Consider the following 27,500-nt stretch of genomic DNA (forward strand, 5'->3'; position numbering starts at 1 on the left):
GAGGGGCAGTGGAATAATGAGGATAACGGCAGTGGGGCAGTGGGATAATGAGGGTAACGGCAGTGGGATAATGAGGGTAACGGCAGTGGGGCAGTGGGATAATGAGGTTAAGGGCAGTGGGCTAATGAGGATAACGGCAGAGGGGCAGTGGGATAATGAGGATAACGGCAGTGGGATAATGAGGTTAACGGCAGAGGGGCAGTGGGATAATGAGGATAACGGCAGTGGGATAATGAGGATAACGGCAGTGGGGCAGTGAGATAATGAGGATAACAGCAGTGGGATAATGAGGATAACGGCAGTGGGGCAGTGGGATAATGAGGGTAACGGCAGCGGGGCAGTGGGATAATGAGGATAATGGCAGTGGGGCAGTGGAATAATGAGGATAACGGCAGTGGGGCAGTGGGATAATGAGGATAACGGCAGAGGGGCAGTGGGATAATGAGGGTAACGGCAGCGGGGCAGTGGGATAATGAGGGTAACGGCAGCGGGGCAGTGGGATAATGAGGATAATGGCAGTGGGGCAGTGGAATAATGAGGATAACGGCAGTGGGGCAGTGGGATAATGAGGATAACGGCAGTGGGGCAGTGGGATAATGAGGGTAACGGCAGCGGGGCAGTGGGATAATGAGGATAATGGCAGTGGGGCAGTGGAATAATGAGGATAACGGCAGTGGGGCAGTGAGATAATGAGGATAACGGCAGTGGGATAATGAGGATAACGGCAGTGGGGCAGTGGGATAATGAGGTTAAGGGCAGTGGGATAATGAGGATAACGGCAGTGGGGCAGTGGGATAATGAGGATAACGGCAGTGGAATAATGAGGATAACGGCAGTGGGGCAGTGGGATAATGAGGATAACGGCAATGGGGCAGTGGGATAATGAGTTTAAGGGCAGTGGGATAATGAGGTTAACGGCAGTGGGGCAGTGGGATAATGAGGATAACGGCAGTGGGGCAGTGAGATAATGAGGATAACGGCAGTGGGGCAGTGGAATAATGAGGATAATGGCAGTGGAGCAGTGGGATAATGAGGTTAAGGGCAGTGGGATAATGAGGATAACGGCAGTGGGGCAGTGGAATAATGAGGATAACGGCAGTGGGGCAGTGGGATAATGAGGTTAAGGACAGTGGAATAATGAGGATAACGGCAGTGGGGCAGTTGGATAATGAGGTTAAGGGCAGTGGGATAATGAGGTTAACGGCAGTGGGATAATGAGGATAACGGGAGTGGGGCAGTGGGATAATGAGGTTAAGGGCAGTGGGCTAATGAGGATAACGGCAGAGGGGCAGTGGGCTAATGGGGATAACGGCAGTGGGGCAGTGGGATAATGAGGATAACGGCAGAGGGGCAGTGGGATAATGAGGATAACGGCAGCGGGGCAGTGGGATAATGAGGATAACAGCAGTGGGATAATGAGGATAACGGCAGAGGGGCAGTGGGCTAATGAGGATAACGGCAGCGGGGCAGTGGGATAATGAGGTTAACGGCAGAGGGGCAGTGGGATAATGAGGATAACGGCAGAGGGGCAGTGGGATAATGAGGATAACAGCAGTGGGATAATGAGGAAAATGGCAGTGGGGCAGTGGGATAATGAGGATAACGACAGTGGGGCAGTGGAATAATGAGGGTAATGGCAGAGGGGCAGTGGGATAATGAGGCTAATGGCAGAGGGGCAGTGGGATAATGAGGATAATGGCAGTGGGGCAGTGGTATAATGAGGTTAAGGGCAGTGGGATAATGAGGATAATGGCAGAGGGGCAGTGGGCTGTAGGGTCTAGGGTGTTTCTATGTGACTAATGTAGAAGTGTCTCTGTGTCTGAGTAAGGAAACAGTGAGGTTGGTTTTAGGGTCGGGGTTCAGGAAACAGTGAGGTTGGTTTTAGGGTTGGGGTTAAGGAAACAGTGAAGGTTGGTTTTAGGGTTGGGGTTCAGGAAACAGTGAGGTTGGTTTTAGGGTTGGGGTTCAGGAAACAATGAGGTTGGTTTTAGGGTCGGGGTTCAGGAAACAGTGAGGTTGGTTTTAGGGTTGGGGTTCAGGAAACAGTGAGGTTGGTTTTAGGGTTGGGGTTCAGGAAACAGTGAGGTTGGTTTTAGGGTTGGGGTTCAGGAAACAGTGAGGTTGGTTTTAGGGTTGGGGTTCAGGAAACAGTGAGGTTGGTTTTAGGGTCGGGGTTCAGGAAACAGTGAGGTTGGTTTTAGGGTTGGGGTTCAGGAAACAGTGAGGTTGGTTTTAGGGTCGGGGTTCAGGAAACAGTGAGGTTGGTTTTAGGGTCGGGGTTCAGGAAACAGTGAGGTTGGTTTTAGGGTTGGGGTTCAGGAAACAGTGAGGTTGGTTTTAGGGTTGGGGTTCAGGAAACAGTGTGGTTGGTTTTAGGGTTGGGGTTCAGGAAACAGTGAGGTTGGTTTTAGGGTTGGGGTTCAGGAAACAGTGAGGTTGGTTTTAGGGTTGGGGTTCAGGAAACAGTGAGGTTGGTTTTAGGGTTGGGGTTCAGGAAACAGTGAGGTTGGTTTTAGGGTTGGGGTTCAGGAAACAGTGAGGTTGGTTTTAGGGTTGGGGTTCAGGAAACAGTGAGGTTGGTTTTAGGGTCGGGGTTCAGGAAACAGTGAGGTTGGTTTTAGGGTTGGGGTTCAGGAAACAATGAGGTTGGTTTTAGGGTCGGGGTTCAGGAAACAGTGAGGTTGGTTTTAGGGTCGGGGTTCAGGAAACAGTGAGGTTGGTTTTAGGGTCGGGGTCATTAGGGTCTGGATGCTTCCTGTCTGACTCACTAATGTAGAGGTGTCTCTGTGTCTGCCAGCAGTCCTGAAGGTCGTGGACGAACGGGTGACGCACCTGACGCTGAGGACAAAGGTCACAGGTCAGCCAAAGAGTAATCTCGGTGAAGTAAAATTCTCGCGAAAGTTTGTAATTTCCTGGGGGGGGGGGGGGGGGGGGATGCTGCTAACAAATGTGATTACCGTTGTGCGAAGGAAGGAAGGAAAGTCTCCCTCGCAAAAGATAAGTCTTGGTCAAACGTGATCCTTCCTCTACTTTCACCCGTGTTTATCATGGCCAAAAAGCAAGACAAATATATCATGAATTTTTAAGATGTAGCCAATTTTGCCTTTGTGGCTGTGGAATCTAGTTAAAGCCCCTCCTTTCACCAATCCTGACTCATCCAAATAATCAATGACTAAAACCCGAAACCAGCTGCCAACGCTCGTAATCACGTACTTCCACTTGAGCCTTGACAGGTCGAGGTACTTCGTACAAGTAGGTGGGGGGTAAAGTGACTATGTACAGATAATAAACAGCGAGTGGCAGCAATGGAAAAACAAAAGGGGGGGGGGGGGGGGACTGTCTAAACGCCTATAACAGTGTGTATAGATAGTTACGACCCACGGCCCTGTCTAAACCACTATAACAGTGTGTATAGCTAGTCACGACCCACGACCCTGTCTAAACCACTATAACAGTGTGTATAGCTAGTCACGACCCACGACCCTGTCTAAACCACTATAACAGTGTGTATAGCTAGTCACGACCCACGACCCTGTCTAAACCACTATAACAGTGTGTATAGCTAGTCACGACCCACGACCCTGTCTAAACCACTATAACAGTGTGTATAGCTAGTTACGACCCACGACCCTGTCTAAACCACTATAACAGTGTGTATAGCTAGTCACGACCCACGACCCTGTCTAAACCACTATAACAGTGTGTATAGCTAGTCACGACCCACGACCCTGTCTAAACCACTATAACAGTGTGTATAGCTAGTCACGACCCACGACCCTGTCTAAACCACTATAACAGTGTGTATAGCTAGTTACGACCCACGACCCTGTCTAAACCACTATAACAGTGTGTATAGCTAGTCACGCCCACGCCCTGTCTAAACCACTATAACAGTGTGTATAGCTAGTCACGGACCCTGTCTAAACCACTATAACAGTGTGTATAGCTAGTCACGACCCACGACCCTGTCTAAACCACTATAACAGTGTGTATAGCTAGTCACGACCCTGTCTAAACCACTATAACAGTGTGTATAGCTAGTCACGACCCACGACCCTGTCTAAACCACTATAACAGTGTGTATAGCTAGTTACGACCCTGTCTAAACCACTATAACAGTGTGTATAGCTAGTCACGACCCACGACCCTGTCTAAACCACTATAACAGTGTGTACAGCTAGTCACGACCCTGTCTAAACCACTATAACAGTGTGTATAGCTAGTCACGACCCTGTCTAAACCACTATAACAGTGTGTATAGCTAGTCACGACCCACGGCCCTGTCTAAACCACTATAACAGTGTGTATAGCTAGTCACGACCCACGACCCTGTCTAAACCACTATAACAGTGTGTATAGCTAGTCACGACCCACGACCCTGTCTAAACCACTATAACAGTGTGTATAGCTAGTTACGACCCACGACCCTGTCTAAACCACTATAACAGTGTGTATAGCTAGTTACGACCCTGTCTAAACCACTATAACAGTGTGTATAGCTAGTCACGGCCCACGACCCTGTCTAAACCACTATAACAGTGTGTATAGCTAGTCACGACCCACGACCCTGTCTAAACCACTATAACAGTGTTATAGCTAGTACGACCCACGACCCTGTCTAAACCACTATAACAGTGTGTATAGCTAGTTACGACCCTGTCTAAACCACTATAACAGTGTGTATAGCTAGTCACGACCCACGACCCTGTCTAAACCACTATAACAGTGTGTATAGCTAGTCACGACCCACGACCCTGTCTAAACCACTATAACAGTGTGTATAGCTAGTCACGGACCCACGACCCTGTCTAAACCACTATAACAGTGTGTATAGCTAGTCACGACCCACGACCCTGTCTAAACCACTATAACAGTGTGTATAGCTAGTCACGACCCACGACCCTGTCTAAACCACTATAACAGTGTGTATAGCTAGTCACGACCCACGACCCTGTCTAAACCACTATAACAGTGTGTATAGCTAGTTACGACCCACGGACCCTGTCTAAACCACTATAACAGTGTGTATAGCTAGTCACGACCCACGAGCCCTGTCTAAACCACTATAACAGTGTGTATAGCTAGTCACGACCCACGGCCCTGTCTAAACCACTATAACAGTGTGTATAGCTAGTCACGACCCACGACCCTGTCTAAACCACTATAACAGTGTGTATAGCTAGTCACGACCCACGGCCCTGTCTAAACCACTATAACAGTGTGTATAGCTAGTCACGGCCCACGACCCTGTCTAAACCACTATAACAGTGTGTATAGCTAGTCACGACCCACGACCCTGTCTAAACCACTATAACAGTGTGTATAGCTAGTCACGACCCACAACCCTGTCTAAACCACTATAACAGTGATTATAGCTAGTTACGACCCACGACCCTGTCTAAACCACTATAACAGTGTGTATAGCTAGTTACGCCCACGACCCTGTCTAAACCACTATAACAGTGTGTATAGCTAGTCACGACCCACGACCCTGTCTAAACCACTATAACAGTGTGTATAGCTAGTCACGACCCACGACCCTGTCTAAACCACTATAACAGTGTGTATAGCTGAGTCAACGTAGCCCACGACCCTGTCTAAACCACTATAACAGTGTGTATAGCTAGTCACGACCCACGACCCTGTCTAAACCACTATAACAGTGTGTATAGCTAGTCACGACCCACGACCCTGTCTAAACCACTATAACAGTGTGTATAGCTAGTTACGACCCTGTCTAAACCACTATAACAGTGTGTATAGCTAGTCACGGCCCACGACCCTGTCTAAACCACTATAACAGTGTGTATAGCTAGTCACGACCCACGACCCTGTCTAAACCACTATAACAGTGTGTATAGCTAGTTACGACCCTGTCTAAACCACTATAACAGTGTGTATAGCTAGTCACGACCCACGACCCTGTCTAAACCACTATAACAGTGTGTATAGCTAGTTCACGACCCTGTCTAAACCACTATAACAGTGTGTATAGCTAGTTACGGCCCACGACCCTGTCTAAACCACTATAACAGTGTGTATAGCTAGTCACGACCCACGACCCTGTCTAAACCACTATAACAGTGATTATAGCTAGTTACGACCCACGACCCTGTCTAAACCACTATAACAGTGTGTATAGCTAGTTACGACCCTGTCTAAACCACTATAACAGTGTGTATAGCTAGTCACGACCCACGACCCTGTCTAAACCACTATAACAGTGTGTATAGCTAGTCACGATCCCACGACCCTGTCTAAACCACTATAACAGTGTGTATAGCTAGTTACGACCCACGGCCCTGTCTAAACCACTATAACAGTGTGTATAGCTAGTCACGACCCACGACCCTGTCTAAACCACTATAACAGTGTGTATAGCTAGTCACGACCCACGACCCTGTCTAAACCACTATAACAGTGTGTATAGCTAGTCTCACGACCCACGGCCCTGTCTAAACCACTATAACAGTGTGTATAGCTAGTCACGACCCACGAGCCCTGTCTAAACCACTATAACAGTGTGTATAGCTAGTCACGACCCACGACCCTGTCTAAACCACTATAACAGTGTGTATAGCTAGTCACGACCCACGCCCTGTCTAAACCACTATAACAGTGTGTATAGCTAGTCACGACCCACGACCCTGTCTAAACCACTATAACAGTGTGTATAGCTAGTCACGACCCACGACCCTGTCTAAACCACTATAACAGTGTGTATAGCTAGTCACGACCCACGGCCCTGTCTAAACCACTATAACAGTGTGTATAGCTAGTCACGACCCACGGCCCTGTCTAAACCACTATAACAGTGTGTATAGCTAGTCACGGACCCACGGCCCTGTCTAAACCACTATAACAGTGTGTATAGCTAGTCACGACGACCCTGTTAACACACGGACGGCCCTGTCTAAACCACTATAACAGTGTGTATAGCTAGTCACGACCCACGACCCTGTCTAAACCACTATAACAGTGTGTATAGCTAGTACACCCACGACCCTGTCTAAACCACTATAACAGTGTGTATAGCTAGTCAACCCACGACCCTGTCTAAACCACTATAACAGTGTGTATAGCTAGTACGACCCTGTCTAAACCACTATAACAGTGTTATAGCTAGTTACGGCCCACGACCCTGTCTAAACCACTATAACAGTGTGTATAGCTAGTCACGACCCACGACCCTGTCTAAACACTATAACAGTGTTATAGCTAGTACGACCCACGCCCTGTCTAAACACTATAACAGTGTGTATAGCTAGTACGACCCTGTCTAAACCACTATAACAGTGTGTATAGCTAGTACGACCCACGACCCTGTCTAAACCACTATAACAGTGTGTATAGCTAGTCACGACCCTGTCTAAACCACTATAACAGTGTGTATAGCTAGTTACGACCCTGTCTAAACCACTATAACAGTGTGTATAGCTAGTTACGACCCACGGCCCTGTCTAAACCACTATAACAGTGTGTATAGCTAGTCACGACCCACGACCCTGTCTAAACCACTATAACAGTGTGTATAGCTAGTCACGACCCTGTCTAAACCACTATAACAGTGTGTATAGCTAGTCACGACCCACGGCCCTGTCTAAACCACTATAACAGTGTGTATAGCTAGTCACGACCCTGTCTAAACCACTATAACAGTGTGTATAGCTAGTCACGACCCACGGCCCTGTCTAAACCACTATAACAGTGTGTATAGCTAGTCACGACCCACGACCCTGTCTAAACCACTATAACAGTGTGTATAGCTAGACACGACCCACGACCCTGTCTAAACCACTATAACAGTGTGTATAGCTAGTCACGACCCACGACCCTGTCTAAACCACTATAACAGTGTGTATAGCTAGTCACGACCCACGACCCTGTCTAAACCACTATAACAGTGTGTATAGCTAGTCACGACCCACGGCCCTGTCTAAACCACTATAACAGTGTGTATAGCTAGTTACGACCCACGACCCTGTCTAAACCACTATAACAGTGTGTATAGCTAGTCACGGCCCACGGCCCTGTCTAAACCACTATAACAGTGTGTATAGCTAGTTACGACCCTGTCTAAACCACTATAACAGTGTGTATAGCTAGTCACGACCCACGACCCTGTCTAAACCACTATAACAGTGTGTATAGCTAGTCACGACCCACAACCCTGTCTAAACCACTATAACAGTGATTATAGCTAGTTACGACCCAGACCCTGTCTAAACCACTATAACAGTGTGTATAGCTAGTTACGACCCTGTCTAAACCACTATAACAGTGTGTATAGCTAGTCACGACCCACGGCCCTGTCTAAACCACTATAACAGTGTGTATAGCTAGTCACGGCCCACGGCCCTGTCTAAACCACTATAACAGTGTGTATAGCTAGTCACGACCCACGACCCTGTCTAAACCACTATAACAGTGTGTATAGCTAGTTACGACCCACGACCCTGTCTAAACCACTATAACAGTGTGTATAGCTAGTTACGACCCTGTCTAAACCACTATAACAGTGTGTATAGCTAGTCACGACCCTGTCTAAACCACTATAACAGTGTGTATAGCTAGTTACGGCCCACGACCCTGTCTAAACCACTATAACAGTGTGTATAGCTAGTCACGACCCACGACCCTGTCTAAACCACTATAACAGTGATGTATAGCTAGTTACGACCCACGACCCTGTCTAAACCACTATAACAGTGTGTATAGCTAGTTACGACCCTGTCTAAACCACTATAACAGTGTGTATAGCTAGTCACGACCCACGACCCTGTCTAAACCACTATAACAGTGTGTATAGCTAGTCACGACCCTGTCTAAACCACTATAACAGTGTGTATAGCTAGTCACGACCCACGACCCTGTCTAAACCACTATAACAGTGTGTATAGCTAGTTACGACCCACGACCCTGTCTAAACCACTATAACAGTGTGTATAGCTAGTCACGACCCACGACCCTGTCTAAACCACTATAACAGTGTGTATAGCTAGTCACGACCCTGTCTAAACCACTATAACAGTGTGTATAGCTAGTTACGACCCACGGCCCTGTCTAAACCACTATAACAGTGTGTATAGCTAGTCACGACCCTGTCTAAACCACTATAACAGTGTGTATAGCTAGTCACGACCCACGGCCCTGTCTAAACCACTATAACAGTGTGTATAGCTAGTCACGACCCACGGCCCTGTCTAAACCACTATAACAGTGTGTATAGCTAGTCACGACCCACGGCCCTGTCTAAACCACTATAACAGTGTGTATAGCTAGTTACGACCCACGACCCTGTCTAAACCACTATAACAGTGTGTATAGCTAGTCACGACCCACGACCCTGTCTAAACCACTATAACAGTGTGTATAGCTAGTCACGACCCACGACCCTGTCTAAACCACTATAACAGTGTGTATAGCTAGTCACGACCCACGACCCTGTCTAAACCACTATAACAGTGTGTATAGCTAGTCACGCCCACGACCCTGTCTAAACCACTATAACAGTGTGTATAGCTAGTCACGACCCACGACCCTGTCTAAACCACTATAACAGTGTGTATAGCTAGTCACGACCCACGACCCTGTCTAAACCACTATAACAGTGTGTATAGCTAGTCACGACCCACGCCCTGTCTAAACCACTATAACAGTGTGTATAGCTAGTCACGACCCACGGCCCTGTCTAAACCACTATAACAGTGTGTATAGCTAGTCACGACCCACGACCCTGTCTAAACCACTATAACAGTGTGTATAGCTAGTCACGACCCACGACCCTGTCTAAACCACTATAACAGTGTGTATAGCTAGTCACGACCCACGACCCTGTCTAAACCACTATAACAGTGTGTATAGCTAGTCACGACCCACGACCCTGTCTAAACCACTATAACCAGTGTGTATAGCTAGTCACGACCCACGACCCTGTCTAAACCACTATAACAGTGTGTATAGCTAGTTACGGCTAGTGCAACAAGTACAGACAGCATTCTACAACACATATACAGCATCCCTCCCTCCGTCTGACCCACCTATAGAGCACGTCCTCTCTCTCTCTCTCTCTCTCTCTCTCTCTCTCCATTTAATTCAATTCGAGGGGCTTTATTGGCATGGGAAACATATGTTAACATTAACAAAGCAAGTGAGGTAGATAATAAACAAAAGTGAAATAAACAATAAACATTAGCAGTAAACATTACACTCACAGAAGTTCCAAAAGAATAAAGACATTTCAAATGTCATATTATGTCTATATACAGTGTTGTAACGATGTGCAAATGGTTAAAGTACAACAGGGAAAATAAACAAGCATAAATATGGGTTGTATTTACAATGGTGTTTGTTCTTCACTGGTTGCCCTTTTCTTGTGGCAACAGGTCACACATCTTACTGCTGTGATGGAACACTGTGGTATTTCACCCAGTAGATATGGGAGTTTATCAAAATCGAGTTTGTTTTCTAATTCTTTGTGTATCTGTGTAATCTGAGGGAAATATGTGTCTCTAATATGGTCATACATTGGGCAGGAGGTTAGGAAGTGCAGCTCGGTTTCCACCTCATTTTGTGGGCAGTGTTGCACATAGCCTGTCTTCTCTACAAAGCCAGGTCTGTCTACGGCGGCCTTTCTCAATAGCAAGGCTATGCTCACTGAGTCTGTACATAGTCAAAGCTTTCCTTAAGTTTGGGTCAGTCACAGTGGTCAGGTATTCTGTCACTGTGTCCTCTCTGTTTAGGGACAAATAGCATTCTAATTTGCTTGCAGTTTTTTTGGTTAATTCCAGGTCTGTCAGGGCCCAGGTCTGTCAGGGTCCAGGTCTGGCAGGGTTCAGGTCTGTCAGGGTCCAGGTCTGGCAGGGCCCAGGTCTGTCAGGGCCCAGGTCTGTCAGGGTCCAGGTCTGTCAGGGTCCAGGTCTGTCAGGGTCCAGGTCTGTCAGGGTCCAGGTCTGTCAGGGCCCAGGTCTGGCAGGGTCCAGGTCTGACAGGGCCCAGGTCTGTCAGGGCCCAGGTCTGGCAGGGTCCAGGTCTGTCAGGGTCCAGGTCTGGCAGGGCCCAGGTCTGGCAGGGCCCAGGTCTGTCAGGGTCCAGGTCTGGCAGGGCCCAGGTCTGTCAGGGTCCAGGTCTGTCAGGGCCCAGGTCTGGCAGGGCCCAGGTCTGTCAGGGCCCAGGTCTGGCAGAGCCCAGGTCTGGCAGAGCCCAGGTCTGTCAGGGCCCAGGTCTGGCAGGGTCCAGGTCTGTCAGGGTCCAGGTCTGGCAGGGTCCAGGTCTGTCAGGGTCCAGGTCTGTCAGGGCCCAGGTCTGGCAGGGTTCAGGTCTGTCAGGGTCCAGGTCTGGCAGGGTCCAGGTCTGTCAGGGCCCAGGTCTGACAGGGCCCAGGTCTGTCAGGGCCCAGGTCTGGCAGAATCTGTGCAGAAGATCTAGGTGCTGCTGTAGGCCCTCCTTGGTTGGGGACAGAAGCACCAGATCATCAGCAAACAGTAGACATTTGACTTCAGATTCTAGTAGGGTGAGGGCCGGGTGCTGCAGACTGTTCTAGTGCCCTCGCCAATTCATTAATATATATGTTGAAGAGGGTGGGGCTTAAGCTGCATCCCTGTTTCACCCCACGGCCCTGTGGGAAGAAATTTGTATTTTTTTCCCAATTTTAACCACACACTTATTGTTTGTGTACATGGATTTTATAATGTCGTATGTTTTCCCCCAACACCACTTTCCATCCATTTGTATAGCAGACCCTCAGACCCTCAGACCCTCAGACCCTCAGGCCCTCAGACCCTCAGTCCCTCAGACCCTCAGACCCTCAGGCCCTCAGACCCTCAGTCCCTCAGTCCCTCAGACCCTCAGACCCTCAGGCCCTCAGACCCTCAGACCCTCAGACCCTCAGACTCTCAGACCCTCAGACCCTCAGACCCTCAGACCCTCAGGCCCTCAGACCCTCAGACCCTCAGGCCCTCAGACCCTCAGACCCTCAGACCCTCAGTCCCTCAGACCCTCAGACCCTCAGACCCTCAGACCCTCAGTCCCTCAGACCCTCAGACCCTCAGACCCTCAGTCCCTCAGTCCTTCAGACCCTCAGACCCTCAGACCCTCAGACCCTCAGACCCTCAGACTCTCAGGCCAAACTGAGTCGAAGGCTTTTTTTGAAATCAACAAAACATGAGAAGACTTCGCCTTTGTTTTGGTTTGTTTGTTAATTAGGGTGAATACATGGTCTGTTGTACGGTAATTTGGTTGAAAGCCAATTTGACATTTGCTCAGTACATTGTTCTCGTTCTCTCTCTCTCTCTCTCTCTCTCTCTCTCCTCTCTCTCTCTCTCTCTCTCTCTCTCTCTCTCTCTCTCTCTCTCTCTCTCTCTCACCTGTACTATAACTTCTTCTTTAGACTGTTCCAGAACGCCCAGCCTCAGGATCTCTGACTTAGGGATTACCTGAGAACGCCCCCCCCCACACACACACACACACACACACACACACACACACACACACACACACACACACACACCACACACACACACACACACACACACACACACACACACACACACACACACCGGCTGATGATGTGACATGTAGCACAGAGCTTCTCATAAACAGTGCAGTTATCTGCCATTCAGCTAGTCCGCAGATATACACTGTATATACAAAAGTATGTGGACACCCCTTCAAATTAGTGGATTCGGCTATTTCAGCCACACCCTTTGCTGTCCAGTGTATAAAATCGACCACACAGCCATGCAATCTCCATAGACAAACATTGGCAGTAGAATGGGCCTTACTGAAGAACTCAGTGACTTTCAAAGAGGCACCAGAGGCCACCTTTCCAACAAGTCAATTCGTTACATTTCTGCCCTGCTAAAGCTGCCCCTCAGTCAACTGTTATTGGCCACACAAGCTCACAGAACGGAACCGCCGAGTGCTGAAGAGCGTAGCGCGTAAAAATCGTCTGTCCTCGGTTGTAACACTCATTATGGAAACTCGGATCTCTGGAGTAATGAATCACGCTTCACCATCTGGCAGTCCAACGGACAAATCTGGGTTTGGTGGATGCCAAGAGAACGCTACCTGCCCGGATGCATAGCTCCAACTGTAAAGTTTGGTGGATGAGGAATAATGGTCTGGGGCTGTTTTTCATGGTTCAGGCCCCTTAGTTCCAGTGAAGGGAAATCTTAACACTACAGCATACAATGACATTCTAGACGATTCTGTTCTTCCAACTTTGTGGCAACACTTTGGGGAAGGTAATTTCCTGTTTCAGCATGACAATGCCCCCATGCACAAAGAGAGGTCCACACAGAAATGGTTTGTTGAGATCAGTGTGGAAGAACTTGATTGGCCTGCACTTAGCCCTGACCTCAACCCCGTCGAACACCTTTGGGATGAATTGGAACGTCGACTGTGAGCCAGGCCTAATCACCCAACATCAGTACCCGACCTCACTAATGCTCTTGTGGCTGAATGGAAGCAAGTCCCCGCAGCAATGATCCAACATCTAGTGGAAAGCCTTCCCAGAAGAGAGGAGGCTGTTATAGCAGCAATGTTCCAACATCTAGTGGAAAGCCTTCCCAGAAGAGAGGAGGCTGTTATAGCAGCAATGTTCCAACATCTAGTGGAAAGCCTTCCCAGAAGAGTGGAGGCTGTTATAGCAGCAATGATCCAACATCTAGTGGAAAGCCTTCCCAGAAGAGTGGAGGCTGTTATAGCAGCAATGTTCCAACATCTAGTGGAAAGCCTTCCCAGAAGAGTGGAGGCTGTTATAGCAGCAAAGGGGGGGACCAACTCCATATTAAACCCATGATTTTGGAATGAGATGTTAGATGAGCAGGTGTCCACATACTTTTGGTCATGTAGTGTATATGATATGCATGCGAGTGTAAAGTGCTATTGGAGGGTTACCTTGACAGCGTAGGTTTTCTGCTTGGCCTTGTCCTTCACCTTCAGAATGGGACCAAAGGATCCTTTGGCGATATATCCCAACACCTGGAACAGGAGAGAGGAGGTGGAAAGAGTATAGCCTCCATAACCCTGTCTCGGGTCTGGTTTCAACAGAGAGAAATAGTAATGGCTCTGCCATGGCTCGTTGGGCAACGCTATGAGGAATTCATGGGGATTTTGGGAGGTTTCTGGGTAAAGGCCGAAAATAAGGTCAAATCAAATTTTATTTGTCACATACACGTGGTTAGCAGATGTTAATGCGAGTGTAGTGAAATGCTTGTGCTTCTAGTTCCGACAGTGCAGTAATATCTAACAAGTAATCTAACAATTTCACAACGACTACCTTATACACACATGTGTAAAGGAATGAATAAGAATATGTACATAAAAATGTATGAATGAGCGATGGCCGAACGGCAATGCAAGATGCAGTAGATGGTATAGAGTACAGTATATACATATGAGATGAGTAATGTAGGGTATGTAAACATTATATAAAGTGGCATTGTTTAAAGTGGGTAGTGATACATTTATTACATCCAATTATTATTTATTAAAGTGGCCAGTGATTGGGTCTCAGTGTAGGCAGCAGCCTCTCTGAGTTAGTGATGGCTGTTTAACAGTCTGATGGCCTTGAGATAGAAGGTGTTTTTCAGTCTCTCGGTCCCCAGCTTTGATGCACCTGTACTGACCTCGCCTTCTGGATGATAGCGGGGTGAACAGGCAGTGGCTCGGATGGTTGTTGTCCTTGATGATCTTTTTGTCCTTCCTGTGACATCGGGTGGTGTAGGTGTCCTGGAGGGCAGGTAGTTTGCCCCCGGTGATGCGTTGTGCAGACCTCACTACCCTCTGGAGAGCCTTCCGGTTGTGGGCGGAGCAGCTGCCGTACCAGGCGGTGATACAGCCCGAGAGGATGCTCTCGATTGTGGATCTGTAAAAGTTTGTGAGTGTTTTTGGTGACGAGACTAATTTCTTCAGCCTCCTGAGGTTGAAGAGGTGCTGTTGCGCCTTCTTCACCACACTGTCTATGTGGGTGGACCATTTCAGTTTGTCCGTGTTGTGTACGCCGAGGAACTTAAAACTTTCCACCTTCTCCACTACTGTCCCGTCGATGTGGATAGGGGGCTGCTCCCTCTGCTGTTTCCTGAAGTCCACGATCATCTCCTTTGTTTTGTTGACATTGAGTGTGAGGTTATTTTCCTGACACCACACTCCGAGGGCCCTCGCCTCCCTGTAGGCCATCTCGTCGTTGTTGGTAATCAAGCCTACCACTGTAGTGTCGTCTGCAAACTTGATGATTGAGTTGGAGGCGTGTATGGCCACGCAGTCGTGGGTGAACAGGGAGTACAGGAGAGGGCTGAGAACGCACCCTTGTGGGGCCCCAGTGTTGAGGATCAGCGGGGTGGAGATGTTGCCTACCCTCACCACCTGGGGGCGGCCCGTCAGGAAGTCCAGGACCCAGTTGCACAGGGAGGGGTCAAGACCCAGGGTCTCGAGCTTAATGACGGGTTTGGAGGGTACTATGGTGTTAAATGCTGAGCTGTAGTCGATGAACAGCATTCTTACATAGGTATTCCTCTTGTCCAGATGGGTTAGGGCAGTGTGCAGTGTGATTGCGATTGCATCGTCTGTGGACCTATTGGGGCGGTAAGCAAATTGGAGTGGGTCTAGGGTGTCAGGTAAGGTGGAGGTGATATGATCCTTGACTAGTCTCTCAAAGCACTTCATAATGACGGAAGTGAGTGCTACGGGGCGATAGTCATTTAGCTCAGTTACCTTCGCTTTCTTGGGAACAGGAACAATGGTGGCCCTCTTGAAGCATGTGGGAACAGCAGACTGGGATAAGGATTGATTGAATATGTCCGTAAACACACCAACCAGCTGGTCTGCGCATGCTCTGAGGACGTGGCTGGGGATGCCGTCTGGGCCGGCAGCCTTGCGAGGGTTAACACGTTTAAATGCTTTACTCACGTTGGTGAAGGAGAGCTTGCAGGTTTTGGTAGTGGGTCGTGTCGTTGGCACTGTATTGGCCTCAAAGCGAGCAAAGAAGTTGTTTAGTTTGTCTGGGAGCAGGACATTGTGGTCCGCGACGGGGCTGGTTTTCTTTTTGTAGTCTGTTATTGACTGTAGACCCTGCCACATACCTCTCATGTCTTAGCAGTTGAATTGTGACTCTACTTTGTCTCTATACTGACGCTTAGCTTGTTTGATTGCCTTGCGAAGGGAATAGCTACACTGTTTATATTCGGTCATGTTTCCGGTCACCTTGACCTGATTAAAAGCAGTGGTTCGCTCTTTCAGTTTTGCGCGAATGCTGCCATCAATCCACGGTTTCTGGTTGGGGAATGTTTTAATAGATGCTGTGGGTACAACATCACTGATGCACTTGCTAATAAACTCACTCACCGAATCAGCGTATTCATCAATGTTATTGTCCGACACTATGCGGAACATATCCCAGTTCACGTGATCGAAGCAATCTTGAAGCGTGGAATCCGATTGGTCGGACCAGCGTTGAACAGACCTGAGCACGGGCACTTCCTGTTTTAGTTTCTGTCTATAGGCTGGGAGCAACAAAATGGAGTCGTGGTCAGATTTTCCGAAAGGAGGGCGGGGGAGGGCCTTAATGCGTCGCGGAAGTTAGAATAACAGTGATCCAGGGTTTTGCCAGCCCGGGTCGCGCAATCGATATGCTGATAAAATTTAGGGAGCCTTGTTTTCAGATTAGCCTTGTTAAAATCCCCAGCTAAAATAAATGCAGACTCAGGATATGTGGTTTCCAGTTTACATAGAGTCAAATGAAGTTCGTTCAGGGCCGTCGGTGTGTCTGCTTGGGGGGGAATATACACGACTGTGATTATAATCAAAGAGAATTCTCTTGGTAGATAATGCGGTCGGCATTTGATTGTAAGGAATTCTAGGTCAGGTGGACAAAAGGACTTAAGTTCCTGTATGTTGTTATGATCACACCATGAGTCGTTAATCATAAGGCATACACCCCTGCCCTTCTTCTTACCATAGAGATGTTTGTTTCTGTCGGAGCGATGCGTGAAGAAACCAGGTGACTGTACCAACTCTGACAACATATCCCGAGTGAGCCATGTTTCCGTGAAACAAAGAACGTTACAATCTCTGATGTCTCTCTGGAAGGCAACCCTTGCTCGGATTTCGTCTACCTTGTTGTCAAGAGACTGGACGTTGGCGAGTAGTAAACTCGGGAGCGGTGAGCGATGTGCCCGTCTACGGAGCCTGACCAGAAGACCGCTCCATCTGCCCCTTCTGCGGCGCCGTTGTTTTGGGTCGCCGGCTGGGATCCGATCCATTGTCCTGGGTGGTGGACCAAACAGGGGATCCGCTTTGGGAAAGTCGTATTCCTGGTCGTAATGTTGGTGAGTTGACGTTGCTCTTATATCCAATAGTTCCTCCCGACTGTATGTGATAAAACTTAAGATTTCCTGGGGTAACAATGTAAGAAATAACACATTAAAAACCAAAATACTGCATAGTTTCCTAGGAACGCGAAGCGAGGCGGCCATCTCTGTCGGCACTGGTCTTTGGTAAACACAGTCTTAGGAGATCTTACACGTTTTGTTCAAATGAGATAATCTTTGTCAGCTAACATCACAGTTTGTGAATTATTAAGTATTTATGTACTCAAAACTAGTCAAAACCTACCGATGTGCTAACAACAATAAAACTACACCTCAGTCCGCATGCCTTTGATGTCACCAACACAACGCACAGCTTATCCAGCTTCAAGCTAGCGAGTGAAGCAGTCTCGCAACGCTTGGCCTTAGTTAACAATCCAAACAAGCACCTTCCCGCTGAAGGGAAATGGTTGCAGCCTGGAGCAAAACAATATAGCGTAGACTAACACCGTTCCGTACACATTTGCGTAACAACGGCATTCAAACGAGACTGCAATGAAAACTAATGGGACTGTAGAGACTGTGTTAGCATTAATATCCAGGCTGTAATGGAAACTAATGGGACTGTAGTGACTGTTAGCATTAATATCCAGGCTGTAATGGAAACTAATGGGACTGTAGAGACTGTTAGCATTAATATCCAGGCTGTAATGGAAACTAATGGGACTATAGAGACTGTTAGCATTAATATCCAGGCTGTAATGGAAACTAATGGGACTGTAGTGACTGTTAGCATTAATATCCAGGCTGTAATGGAAACTAATGGGACTGTAGAGACTGTGTTGGCATTAATATCCAGGCTGTAATGGAAACTAATGGGACTGTAGTGACTGTTAGCATTAATATCCAGGCTGTAATGGAAACTAATGGGACTGTAGTGACTGTTAGCATTAATATCCAGGCTGTAATGGAAACTAATGGGACTGTAGAGACTGTTAGCATTAATATCCAGGCTGTAATGGAAACTAATGGGACTGTAGTGACTGTTAGCATTAATATCCAGGCTGTAATGGAAACTAATGAGACTGTAGAGACTGTTAGCATTAATATCCAGGCTGTAATGGAAACTAATGGGACTGTAGTGACTGTTAGCATTAATATCCAGGGTGTAATGGAAACTAATGGGACTGTAGAGACTGTTAGCATTAATATCCAGGCTGTAATGGAAACTAATGGGACTGTAGTGACTGTTAGCATTAATATCCAGGCTGTAATGGAAACTAATGGGACTGTAGAGACTGTGTTGGCATTAATATCCAGGCTGTAATGGAAACTAATGGGACTGTAGTGACTGTTAGCATTAATATCCAGGCTGTAATGGAAACTAATGGGACTGTAGTGACTGTTAGCATTAATATCCAGGCTGTAATGGAAACTAATGGGACTGTAGTGACTGTTAGCATTAATATCCAGGCTGTAATGGAAACTAATGGGACTGTAGTGACTGTTAGCATTAATATCCAGGCTGTAATGGAAACTAATGGGACTGTAGTGACTGTTAGCATTAATATCCAGGCTGTAATGGAAACTAATGGGACTGTAGAGACTGTTGGCATTAATATCCAGGCTGTAATGGAAACTAATGGGACTGTAGTGACTGTTAGCATTAATATCCAGGCTGTAATGGAAACTAATGGGACTGTAGTGACTGTTAGCATTAATATCCAGGCTGTAATGGAAACTAATGGGACTGTAGTGACTGTTAGCATTAATATCCAGGCTGTAATGGAAACTAATGGGACTGTAGTGACTGTTAGCATTAATATCCAGGCTGTAATGGAAACTAATGGGACTGTAGAGACTGTGTTGGCATTAATATCCAGGCTGTAATGGAAACTAATGGGACTGTAGTGACTGTTAGCATTAATATCCAGGCTGTAATGGAAACTAATGGGACTGTAGTGACTGTTAGCATTAATATCCAGGCTGTAATGGAAACTAATGGGACTGTAGAGACTGTGTTGTCATTAATATCCAGGCTGTAATGGAAACTAATGGGACTGTAGTGACTGTTAGCATTAATATCCAGGCTGTAATGGAAACTAATGGGACTGTAGTGACTGTTAGCATTAATATCCAGGCTGTAATGGAAACTAATGGGACTGTAGAGACTGTTAGCATTAATATCCAGGCTGTAATGGAAACTAATGGGACTGTAGTGACTGTTAGCATTAATATCCAGGCTGTAATGGAAACTAATGGGACTGTAGTGACTGTTAGCATTAATATCCAGGCTGTAATGGAAACTAATGGGACTGTAGAGACTGTGTTGGTATTAATATCCAGGCTGTAATGGAAACTAATGGGACTGTAGTGACTGTTAGCATTAATATCCAGGCTGTAATGGAAACTAATGGGACTGTAGAGACTGTGTTGGTATTAATATCCAGGCTGTAATGGAAACTAATGGGACTGTAGTGACTGTTAGCGTTAATATCCAGGCTGTAATGGAAACTAATGGGACTGTAGAGACTGTGTTGGCATTAATATCCAGGCTGTAATGGAAACTAATGGGACTGTAGTGACTGTTAGCATTAATATCCAGGCTGTAATGGAAACTAATGGGACTGTAGTGACTGTTAGCATTAATATCCAGGCTGTAATGGAAACTAATGGGACTGTAGTGACTGTTAGCATTAATATCCAGGCTGTAATGGAAACTAATGGGACTGTAGTGACTGTTAGCATTAATATCCAGGCTGTAATGGAAACTAATGGGACTGTAGAGACTGTTAGCATTAATATCCAGGCTGTAATGGAAACTAATGGGACTGTAGTGACTGTTAGCATTAATATCCAGGCTGTAATGGAAACTAATGGGACTGTAGTGACAGTTAGCATTAATATCCAGGCTGTAATGGAAACTAATGGGACTGTAGAGACTGTTAGCATTAATATCCAGGCTGTAATGGAAACTAATGGGACTGTAGAGACTGTGTTGGCATTAATATCCAGGCTGTAATGGAAACTAATGGGACTGTAGTGACTGTTAGCATTAATATCCAGGCTGTAATGGAAACTAATGGGACTGTAGTGACTGTTAGCATTAATATCCAGGCTGTAATGGAAACTAATGGGACTGTAGAGACTGTGTTAGCATTAATATCCAGGCTGAAATGGAAACTAATGGGACTGTAGTGACTGTTAGCATTAATATCCAGGCTGTAATGGAAACTAATGGGACTGTAGAGACTGTGTTAGCATTAATATCCAGGCTGTAATGGAAACTAATGGGACTGTAGTGACTGTTAGCATTAATATCCAGGCTGTAATGGAAACTAATGGGACTGTAGTGACTGTTAGCATTAATATCCAGGCTGTAATGGAAACTAATGGGACTGTAGTGACTGTTAGCATTAATATCCAGGCTGTAATGGAAACTAATGGGACTGTAGAGACTGTTAGCATTAATATCCAGGCTGTAATGGAAACTAATGGGACTGTAGTGACTGTTAGCATTAATATCCAGGCTGTAATGGAAACTAATGGGACTGTAGAGACTGTTAGCATTAATATCCAGGCTGTAATGGAAACTAATGGGACTGTAGTGACTGTTAGCATTAATATCCAGGCTGTAATGGAAACTAATGGGACTGTAGTGACTGTTAGCATTAATATCCAGGCTGTAATGGAAACTAATGGGACTGTAGTGACTGTGTTGTTATTAATATCCAGGCTGTAATGGAAACAAATGGGACTGTAGTGACTGTTAGCATTAATATCCAGGCTGTAATGGAAACTAATGGGACTGTAGTGACTGTTAGCATTAATATCCAGGCTGTAATGGAAACTAATGGGACTGTAGTGACTGTTAGCATTAATATCCAGGCTGTAATGGAAACTAATGGGACTGTAGTGACTGTTAGCATTAATATCCAGGCTGTAATGGAAACTAATGGGACTGTAGTGACTGTTAGCATTAATATCCAGGCTGTAATGGAAACTAATGGGACTGTAGTGACTGTGTTAGCATTAATATCCAGGCTGTAATGGAAACTAATGGGACTGTAGTGACTGTTAGCATTAATATCCAGGCTGTAATGGAAACTAATGGGACTGTAGTGACTGTTAGCATTAATATCCAGGCTGTAATGGAAACTAATGGGACTGTAGTGACTGTTAGCATTAATATCCAGGCTGTAATGGAAACTAATGGGACTGTAGTGACTGTTAGCATTAATATCCAGGCTGTAATGGAAACTAATGAGACTGTAGAGACTGTTAGCATTAATATCCAGGCTGTAATGGAAACTAATGGGACTGTAGTGACTGTGTTGGCATTAATATCCAGGCTGTAATGGAAACTAATGGGACTGTAGTGACTGTTAGCATTAATATCCAGGCTGTAATGGAAACTAATGGGACTGTAGTGACTGTGTTGGCATTAATATCCAGGCTGTAATGGAAACTAATGGGACTGTAGAGACTGTTAGCATTAATATCCAGGCTGTAATGGAAACTAATGGGACTGTAGTGACTGTTAGCATTAATATCCAGGCTGTAATGGAAACTAATGGGACTGTAGTGACTGTTAGCATTAATATCCAGGCTGTAATGGAAACTAATGGGACTGTAGTGACTGTGTTAGCATTAATATCCAGGCTGTAATGGAAACTAATGGGACTGTAGTGACTGTTAGCATTAATATCCAGGCTGTAATGGAAACTAATGGGACTGTAGTGACTGTGTTAGCATTAATATCCAGGCTGTAATGGAAACTAATGGGACTGTAGAGACTGTTAGCATTAATATCCAGGCTGTAATGGAAACTAATGGGACTGTAGTGACTGTTAGCATTAATATCCAGGCTGTAATGGAAACTAATGGGACTGTAGTGACTGTTAGCATTAATATCCAGGCTGTAATGGAAACTAATGGGACTGTAGTGACTGTGTTAGCATTAATATCCAGGCTGTAATGGAAACTAATGGGACTGTAGTGACTGTTAGCATTAATATCCAGGCTGTAATGGAAACTAATGGGACTGTAGTGACTGTTAGCATTAATATCCAGGCTGTAATGGAAACTAATGGGACTGTAGTGACTGTTAGCATTAATATCCAGGCTGTAATGGAAACTAATGGGACTGTAGAGACTGTTAGCATTAATATCCAGGCTGTAATGGAAACTAATGGGACTGTAGAGACTGTGTTGTCATTAATATCCAGGCTGTAATGGAAACTAATGGGACTGTAGTGACTGTTAGCATTAATATCCAGGCTGTAATGGAAACTAATGGGACTGTAGAGACTGTGTTGTCATTAATATCCAGGCTGTAATGGAAACTAATGGGACTGTAGTGACTGTTAGCATTAATATCCAGGCTGTAATGGAAACTAATGGGACTGTAGTGACTGTTAGCATTAATATCCAGGCTGTAATGGAAACTAATGGGACTGTAGTGACTGTTAGCATTAATATCCAGGCTGTAATGGAAACTAATGGGACTGTAGTGACTGTTAGCATTAATATCCAGGCTGTAATGGAAACTAATGGGACTGTAGTGACTGTTAGCATTAATATCCAGGCTGTAATGGAAACTAATGGGACTGTAGAGACTGTTAGCATTAATATCCAGGCTGTAATGGAAACTAATGGGACTGTAGTGACTGTGTTAGCATTAATATCCAGGCTGTAATGGAAACTAATGGGACTGTAGAGACTGTTAGCATTAATATCCAGGCTGTAATGGAAACTAATGGGACTGTAGTGACTGTTAGCATTAATATCCAGGCTGTAATGGAAACTAATGGGACTGTAGTGACTGTTAGCATTAATATCCAGGCTGTAATGGAAACTAATGGGACTGTAGAGACTGTTAGCATTAATATCCAGGCTGTAATGGAAACTAATGGGACTGTAGTGACTGTTAGCATTAATATCCAGGCTGTAATGGAAACTAATGGGACTGTAGTGACTGTGTTGGCATTAATATCCAGGCTGTAATGGAAACTAATGGGACTGTAGTGACTGTGTTGGCATTAATATCCAGGCTGTAATGGAAACTAATGGGACTGTAGTGACTGTTAGTATTAATATCCAGGCTGTAATGGAAACTAATGGGACTGTAGAGACTGTGTTGGTATTAATATCCAGGCTGTAATGGAAACTAATGGGACTGTAGTGACTGTTAGCATTAATATCCAGGCTGTAATGGAAACTAATGGGACTGTAGTGACTGTGTTGGCATTAATATCCAGGCTGTAATGGAAACTAATGGGACTGTAGTGACTGTTAGCATTAATATCCAGGCTGTAATGGAAACTAATGGGACTGTAGAGACTGTGTTAGCATTAATATCCAGGCTGTAATGGAAACTAATGGGACTGTAGAGACTGTGTTAGCATTAATATCCAGGCTGTAATGGAAACTAATGGGACTGTAGAGACTGTTAGCATTAATATCCAGGCTGTAATGGAAACTAATGGGACTGTAGAGACTGTGTTAGCATTAATATCCAGGCTGTAATGGAAACTAATGGGACTGTAGAGACTGTGTTAGCATTAATATCCAGGCTGTAATGGAAACTAATGAGACTGTAGAGACTGTTAGCATTAATATCCAGGCTGTAATGGAAACTAATGGGACTGTAGTGACTGTGTTAGCATTAATATCCAGGCTGTAATGGAAACTAATGGGACTGTAGTGACTGTTAGCATTAATATCCAGGCTGTAATGGAAACTAATGAGACTGTAGAGACTGTTAGCATTAATATCCAGGCTGTAATGGAAACTAATGGGACTGTAGAGGCTGTCTGGCATGACGTCCACCCTTATGTAAAGGCGTGACATAGGACTGATCTCCACCCTTATGTAAAGGCGTGACATAGGACTGATCTCCACCCTTATGTAAAGGCGTGACATAGGACTGATCTCCACCCTTATGTAAAGGCGTGACATAGGACTGATCTCCACCCTTATGTAAAGGCGTGACATAGGACTGATCTCCACCCTTATGTAAAGGCGTGACATATGCTGCTTTCCAGACTTTTGGAATGGTATTACTCGCCAATGAAATATGTGTCACGCCCGGTTAAATAAAGGTTAAATAAAGGTTAAATAAAGGTTAAATAAAAAGTCAAATAAATAAATACTCCTGCTCCCTCCCTCCGTCGCTCGACATCGCCGGTCTATTAACCACCGGCCCTGGTAACTAACGTTACGCACACCTGTTCCCCATCATTACGCACACCTGGTCACCATCATTATGCACACCTGGTCACCATCATTATGCACACCTGGTCACCATTACGCACACCTGTTCCCCATCATTACGCACACCTGTTCCCCATCATTACACACACCTGGATCTCATCATTACGCACACCTGGTCTCCATCATTACACACACCTGGATCTCATCATTACACACACCTGGTCTCCATCATTACACACACCTGTTCCCCATCATTACACACACCTGGTCCCCATCATTACACACACCTGGTCCCCATCATTACACACACCTGGTCACCATCATTACACACACCTGGTTATCATCATTACACACACCTGGTCTCCATCATTACACACACCTGTTCCCCATCATTACACACACCTGGTTATGATCATTACACACACCTGGTCTCCATCATTACACACACCTGTTCCCCATCATTACACACACCTGGTTATCATCATTACACACACCTGTTCCCCATCATTACACACACCTGGTCCCCATCATTACACACACCTGGTCCCCATCATTACGCACACCTGGTCTCCATCATTACACACACCTGGTCCCCATCATTACACACACCTGGTCCCCATCATTACACACACCTGGTCTCCATCATTACACACACCTGCTCCCCATCATTACACACACCTGGTCTCCATCATTACACACACCTGGATCTCATCATTACGCACACCTGGTCCACATCATTACACACACCTGGTCCACATCATTACACACACCTGGTCCCCATCATTACACACACCTGCTCCCCATCATTACACACACCTGGTCTCCATCATTACACACACCTGGATCTCATCATTACGCACACCTGGTCCACATCATTACACACACCTGGTCCACATCATTACACACACCTGGTCCCCATCATTACACACACCTGCTCCACATCATTACACACACCTGGTCCCCCATCATTACGCACACCTGGTCCACGTCATTACACACACCTGGTCCCCGTCATTACACACACCTGTTCCCCATCATTACGCACCTGGTCCCCATCATTACACACACCTGGATCTCATCATTACGCACACCTGGTCCACATCATTACACACACCTGGTCCACATCATTACACACACCTGTTCCCCATCATTACACACCTGGTCATCATTTTCTCCTTGATTACTCCCCCTTTATTTAGCCCTCAGTCGACATCAGTCATTAGGTGGTATTGTTCTCTCTCACGTTCAGTACGCTTCTCCTGTTTGTTAATCTGTATCGGTCCCTTACCTTCTGCACCTGCTTCCTGATGTATATGTTATGAGTGAGGGGCAGCAATGATCTCTGCACCAATTTATTTATTTTTTAAATAAGGTTTTAATTGATCCGGACCAGCTGCTTTCTTAATATCAATAGATTTGAGTGCTTTTACAACTTCTGAAAGCTCAATCTCTATAAAAATGAAATAGATGAAGCGTAGGCCGGCTCGCGGCCGTTTCATTCACAGCCTCATTCGAGATGTTAGGATTGAGTTCACTGTCAAATAAATGCTCAGCTAAAATCCTTATTCAACACGTCAAGCAGTTTATTCTTGTCAAGTCACATCCATTGAATCTGAGGACAATTTTAGCAGGAGACCAGTTTGTGTTCGCATTCATGGATTTAATGGTTTTCAATCATTTCGTGGGGTTATAGACGTTTGCCTTTGTAGATTAGTAATAGAAGCTAGATTTACATTTCCGTATCTCAGTGCCCTGAATAACTGCCATTCGGCCTGGGAATTACCCTTTCTGGCTTTGGCCCATTGTGTATTTCTGGATCAAATCAGATAATTCCCCTGTAAACCAGGGATTGTCCACAACCTCTTACCCGGTACTTTTTTGAGAGGGGCGTGTTTATCACAGATAGTAGAAAACATGGAATGAAAATAGAATGCCTCTTCGATGTCTGGAATAAGGGCAATCCTATCCCAGTTGCATGCAGGAATGCCTGCTCACAGAACTGGCAAAAATGTAGTTTGACTATGAACTGAGGGGGCACTTTGGGGATTTTAGTGTCTCTAATACAAGCAGCTGCACAATGATCACTTAAATCATTAGCGAAAATACCAACGGCCGAGTATTTGTGCGGAGGATTGTTAGTTAGAATAACATCAATAAGTGTTGACTTTGAGATGTCTTTGGGATTGAGTCTTGCATTTATCATTTGAGTAAAAAGTCATTTTATGGCCTCGGAGTTTAAACAGTCCCTACAGTCACCTATAAGTACCAACAATTCACTAGAATGAAAAGGAAAACATATACAAATATGCTGAGTCAGTCTTTAAAAACCTTAAATGACCTGCAGGAATGTGCTGACAGGGATTTCGCCCAGTGTGGATCTGGTCAATGTGCCCAGTGTGGTGGATCTGGTCAATGGGCCCAGTGTGGTGGATCTGGTCAATGTTCCCAGTGTGGTGGGTCTGGTCAATGGGCCCAGTGTGGTGGATCTGGTCAATGTCCCCAGTGTGGTGGGTCTGGTCAATGGGCCCAGTGTGGTGGATCTGGTCAATGTCCCCAGTGTGGTGGGTCTGGTCAATGTCCCCAGTGTGGTGGATTTGGTCAATGTCCCCAGTGTGGTGGGTCTGGTCAATGTCCCCAGTGTGGTGGATCTGGTCAATGTCCCCAGTGTGGTGGATCTGGTCAATGTTCCCAGTGTGGTGGATCTGGTCAATGTCCCCAGTGTGGTGGATCTGGTCAATGTTCCCAGTGTGGATCTGGTCAATGTTCCCAGTGTGGTGGATCTGGTCAATGTCCCCAGTGTGGTGGATCTGGTCAATGTTCCCAGTGTGGTGGATCTGGTCAATGTCCCCAGTGTGGTGGGTCTGGTCAATGGGCCCAGTGTGGTGGATCTGGTCAATGTTCCCAGTGTGGTGGATCTGGTCAATGTTCCCAGTGTGGATCTGGTCAATGTTCCCAGTGTGGTGGATCTGGTCAATGGGC

At 46.0% G+C, this 27,500-nt stretch overlaps 1 protein-coding gene across 1 annotated transcript in view; it reads right to left on the reverse strand.

Annotated features, from left to right (window-relative positions):
* Window positions 1-27,500, reverse strand: part of rskrb (ribosomal protein S6 kinase related b) — a 54,024-nt gene that overhangs the window by 17,952 nt on the left and 8,572 nt on the right. The window contains exons 3-5 of the mRNA XM_082958345.1: window positions 13,900-13,983; window positions 12,366-12,434; window positions 2,769-2,838 (exon numbers count right to left, since the gene is read on the reverse strand). Coding sequence (XP_082814471.1) covers window positions 2,769-2,838; window positions 12,366-12,434; window positions 13,900-13,983 — 223 coding nt within the window. The remainder of the gene's footprint in view (window positions 1-2,768; window positions 2,839-12,365; window positions 12,435-13,899; window positions 13,984-27,500) is intronic.

This window comes from Salmo salar, chromosome 11, assembly GCF_965601325.2.
Source record: "Salmo salar chromosome 11, fSalSal1, whole genome shotgun sequence".
Lineage (NCBI taxonomy): Eukaryota > Metazoa > Chordata > Actinopteri > Salmoniformes > Salmonidae > Salmo > Salmo salar.